The sequence below is a fragment of the Pteropus alecto genome, unplaced genomic scaffold (assembly GCF_000325575.1).
Source record: "Pteropus alecto unplaced genomic scaffold, ASM32557v1 scaffold52, whole genome shotgun sequence".
NCBI lineage: Eukaryota > Metazoa > Chordata > Mammalia > Chiroptera > Pteropodidae > Pteropus > Pteropus alecto.
The window spans coordinates 3,302,363-3,307,583 of record NW_006433941.1 but is presented as its reverse complement, the minus strand read 5'-3'; the positions used below and the strand labels follow the sequence as shown (position 1 = coordinate 3,307,583).

The window sequence follows — 5,221 nt, the reverse complement described above, 5'->3', positions numbered from 1 at the left end:
CCCTTTTCTTTACTTCCTATAGGTGATCTAATGCCAAATTTTGGTTATTCCACATCCATAATATTTCTCTCACTAATTCACCATCTCTATTTCTACTATCACTATATCTATTCAATGCCTTACAACCCTAATCCCAGTCCTTTATAACAGCCTCCCTGACTCATATATCTCTAAACCATCCATTATATACTAATGAACCAATATTCCAGCAGAATAACTTTGGCAATAAACCTTTCCATTCATTCTAACCCCTATCTATTCCCAAACAGACCCACAGAGCCTCCTAACTAAAATCTACATTTGAGCTTTCATTAAGGCTTTACATAATCTAACCCCAATCTATTCTCCACTTTTCTTCTTCACACACCCTATGTTCCAGTCTATTGAAACCATTATCTGCCCTTTCTCAAAGCAGCGTATCTATTCATGCTGTTTCCTTTGGTCTATTTAATTTAACCACTAGCTCCAACATTAAGTATTCTAAACTATCCAGACAGAAGTAAACCTAAACCTCTTCTCAATCTTCAAATATACTTCATTGGTTCTGCTCATTTCTTCCAGGTTTTTTTCTTTTTCTTAAACAGTACTTGGTATCCTGTCTAATTTTCCCCTACTAGATCTTAAACTACCTGGAAATAGTAGCTATCTTAGGTATTTTTGCATCCTCTAAGACCTAGCTCACATACTAGTAATAAATGAATGTTTGTTAAATAAATTAGAGATTTTAAGAAAAAAGTACAATCAAGGTATGTAGTTCCATATGAGCAGAACCACTGATCATGTGGGAGTATAAATGTTATATCTGAACAACTAAAAAATAATTTTTTAAATAGGTTATCTTCCTAAAGTAGAATATTAGACTGGCATGAGTATTTAACTCTTTAAAAACCATGTCAAGTGATTTAGGCTGCTTTAGTTGCTACAAAACTAGATAAACCTTCAGTATTTCTAAGAGGATTATAGAAATAATGCAATAAATATTAGAAAGGAACTACAGATACATGCATTATGTATGGATCTCAAAGGCTAAGAAGCCACACACAGAAGATACATACTATATGATTCAATTTATATCAAATTCTAGAAAAGGCAAAACAGATTAGCAGCTGCCAGAGGCCAGGAATTGGGGGGAGGGAAACTACTGTGAAGGAGTATATGCAGTGATGGAAATTTTCCATATCGCCAGTGCACATATCTATCAAAATGCATCCAAATATACTCACTTAAAGTTGGAGAATTTTATTTTATGTAAATAGTGCCTCGATAACTGATCTTTGGGGAAGAACCAACCCAACTGCTAAGTCCCCCACATCACCTGCCACAGTATGTACACAAAGACATCAAAAATAGCTGTCTCTGAGTGGCAGAATCACAAGATAATTTTCCTTATATTTTGCTCTCTTTTACTGATTTTCTATAATGACTAAGAATTACTTTTATAACCAGGAAAACAGCAACAACTACAAACAAACCTAGAACTCTATTTTATGTGATAAAATCAATAAAGCTGCTACATAAGGTATTATATAAATGAAAACCATTTATATCAGCATTTTTACACTAATGTACACTATCTGAGGTACAAAATAAGATCCTGAGATATTTTCCAAATCAGATTAAATTATATTCAGTATATCTCAGTGATAAGTATGTATTATTATAACCCAAGCCTTCTGAAAAGTAATACATCATGTCTAGAAATAAGTCCATTAAGCCAAAAGTTATATTTACTAAAATACTCCATTTCTTAATGATGTCAAATCACTATTAGATGGTCAAAATACAGATCCTATTCTTTTGTCTAAAATCTTATACCTCAAACAGATTCAATTTCATTATTTAAAAGTAAGTATAACATTTTACTAATTATTTAACTTACTTAGAGTCTTCCTTTTCATCTTTTTCTTCTTCATCTTTTTTTTCCTCTTCTTTTTTTTCTGTTTTTTCTGCTTTATCTTCTTCTTTTTCTTCCACTTTTTCTTCTTGTGAGGGTCGGGCAATTTGCTGCTAGAATGAACCATCATTTGTAAAACTCAAAGGTAAAATAAATAGCTCCTCAAATTGTGATGATGAATTTTAATAAATATCTATGCAAAAAAATTAATAAACGATTAACTTATTAATCATTTACAATTAGGGATCATGTATTAAAAAATAGTCTAATGCTTATTAATATAGCCTAAATATATTGCTTAAAAGGTCATACATACACATACACAATGCCCATAGTGTTTGGACACATTAGAGAGGTGAAAATGTTAAGATTCCACTAAGATAACTGAAATCTGAAGTTGGTTCTCTCTTAACTCTCTAATCTGTCACTCAAGAATTTCAACTCTACCTTAAAATTTGATAACCTATAATTTATCAAACCATCCCCCTAGTATCAGATATTTACCATATTCTCATTATTTTCATCATTATGGATAATATTACAAGAAACATCTTTATGCTTTTACTCTTTTGCAAGAACATCCATTCAATGGAATAGCAGACAGCTATGGTCATTATCAAGACTGAAGCAATTTGGAAAAATACTAAGGATATAATAAAGTGAAAAGAAATAAAGCACAAATATTTCTAAGCTGTAATTACAAACTGTGTAATTGTAAATACTTATATAAACAAAGACTGAAAGAGAACTATGGACCCTTTTATCTTTGATGTCTTATTTGCTAAAATTGTGACTAAAAGAAAAAAGTAAAATTAAGTTTGTGTTGAGTATTATTATTTAATTTAGAAATCAAGACTTTCTAAACTAATTAGAACTCCAACTCATCATCACGACACACAGCCTATGTTCTATGTGTACCTCTTTCCAATCCTCCTACTTTCCTACATTGTTTTCTGCTCTGGACTCATCTAATACGTCCAGCATTTTCATGCCTTTGCCTGTCATATCCTTTCTACCCTTCCTTGCCTAGTAAACTCCTACATATCCACTGAGATTCAGTTCAAAATGCCACGTCTCCCATGAGGCTTTCCTGGATTTCCACAGAAGCTGCAGGCCCTATCTACCTTTCCACCTGCACGTCCACACATGCTTGTAGCACATATCGTGGGGTGGTGTAGTATCTGGTTAACATCAGGGTCTGTCTGGCTCACTGTGTTATAACCTCATAAAGGACAAGGACCCAATCTTAATTATCTAAGTATCCCCAGTTTCTGCGAGAACATGAACTATGGAACTGTCTGCATGTGTTGAATACAGCGAAAACCAAATTTCTTTATTCTGGTTATATGAAAAGTTTTTTGCCTTCCCACCTCATTTTGATAAAGGCTAATGCCAATCTTGCCTTATAATAACTGCTTGTCCTCTTATCTGTTCCTTTCACCAGACAACATGAAGTACTCAAAGTAAAATGTTCCTTAATTCGTAATACCATCTCAAAGTCTTTTACCTACTCACCAAAACTAAAATCTGACATTTTTCTTAAAATAACAAAGGCCTTAGTGGCCACTCCACAAGTGGTCCCACATTATGGGACCACATTATTCGAACCATGATGGAAAGAAGAATCTGTATTCTTCTTGCTCTCTACTGCCACTTAGAGAACACTGTTGAACTGTTATTTAGAAAATACTTCCCTGTTAAAATTTCACAACATCTACCGATGACACCTTTCTTCCTCTTTCTTTTAGTGTTACAGACTGACTTCTCAAAGACTCTCAAGAACAAGTAGATAATTTTATCACATGGCGCACTACACCTTGCCATTATTCTTCAGATTTCAAAATGCCTATCAATGTCTTTGATCCCCTTACTCTACAACGATGTCACAATCCATCAAGAACTGTATTTACTATTCTACTGTTTCAAAATCATGATTTTCTTATTGGTTTTGTGACTTTCCCAATTTCTCGCCCTGGCTAATGGCCAGTTTCTTTTTCTTCTGAATATTTATTATTACTAGAGAAAACTAAGAAATCAAGAAAATGTTTAAATGTATACTTTCCAACCATGACTAAGTCTGCTTTACAACTGGGAAGGTTTTATTCATCTCTGATTCCCTAGCACACCACTGTAATCACAAGTCCTATTTCAAATATTAATAACCTTACCCGCAGCACAAAGGTAGCACCTGTCATTCTGAACCATAAAGACGGCATACCACAGATTACTTCATAAATTATATAAATGTCTAACCACTATGCTGTACACCTGAAACTAATATAATATTGATGTCAGCTATAACTGAAAAAATGTTTAAAATTAAAAAAAAAAAAAAAAGATGGCACACCAATGACAAATTCTACCCTTTGTCTAGCAATTGGGCTTCATAATCCACAAAATGGTTGATAGCACTAAGAAATGATGAAGAGGTGTCAACTCAGCAGGAGGTAAGTAAAGAGGTTCACTGTTCCCTTAGACTTGGATGATACATATATTCTTATTTCCCTAATACTTTTCTCCTTATAATGCCAACCAGGGTTTTGAAGAGAGTAAGCAATCTCACACATTCCCTGCTGCATGAAATCAAGCCAACAGCTGATTTTACTCAGCTGGGAATGAGAAGCAACTGCAGCACATGCTTCAACCAGTCAATGAGAAAATTAAGGTAGCATCCATTCTAAAACAAGGCTTCTAGTTCTGCAGAGTGTGTGAAAACAATACAAAGAAATTGATGGAGTTGCTCGATAGAATCTGTAGAAGTGTGTGACACCTCCAAAGCAGAATCTTTTACATTCCATCCAGGAAACACCCACATTAACTAAGCAGCAGTGAGTGGAAAGGGAGTGCTAAGGAGACCAGAGACTGCACTTACCTCGAGGTGATATCCATCAAGGCCCATTTTAATGACTGCCACTGACATTAAAGACCGTAATGAATAACATCTGGTTTTAACAAGAAGTGATAGGAATTGCTTTTGATTCAGGGAAATCTGAAGAAAAATGCCAATCCCTATGGGCTAGGATGGAGGTTACAGGTTACATCCTCCAACCTTTTTAGTGGGCTGGCTGAAGTAGAAGTCCATAATTTCAAAAGGAAACTCTTCAAAAGGTCCCCCAATAGACAAAGGCATTCTCAATGCTTCTTATCCAGCTTTCTCTCTCCTTAAGCCCCAAACTTGAAAGTCAATAAAAAAAATTTCATTCTGTTAGGGACATTCTCATAACATGAAACACTTCTGTCAAACAAGCTATTCACTATGAATGGGACAGCACATTATAAAACAAAATGAAAATTCAAATGAAAAATGAAAATTCAACTCAAAAGAAT

At 34.2% G+C, this 5,221-nt stretch overlaps 1 protein-coding gene across 1 annotated transcript in view; it reads right to left on the bottom strand.

Annotated features, from left to right (window-relative positions):
• Window positions 1-5,221, bottom strand: part of NCOR1 (nuclear receptor corepressor 1) — a 173,975-nt gene that overhangs the window by 78,722 nt on the left and 90,032 nt on the right. The window contains exon 15 of the mRNA XM_015586644.2: window positions 1,880-2,004. Within this exon, the coding sequence (XP_015442130.1) occupies window positions 1,880-2,004 (125 nt within the window). The remainder of the gene's footprint in view (window positions 1-1,879; window positions 2,005-5,221) is intronic.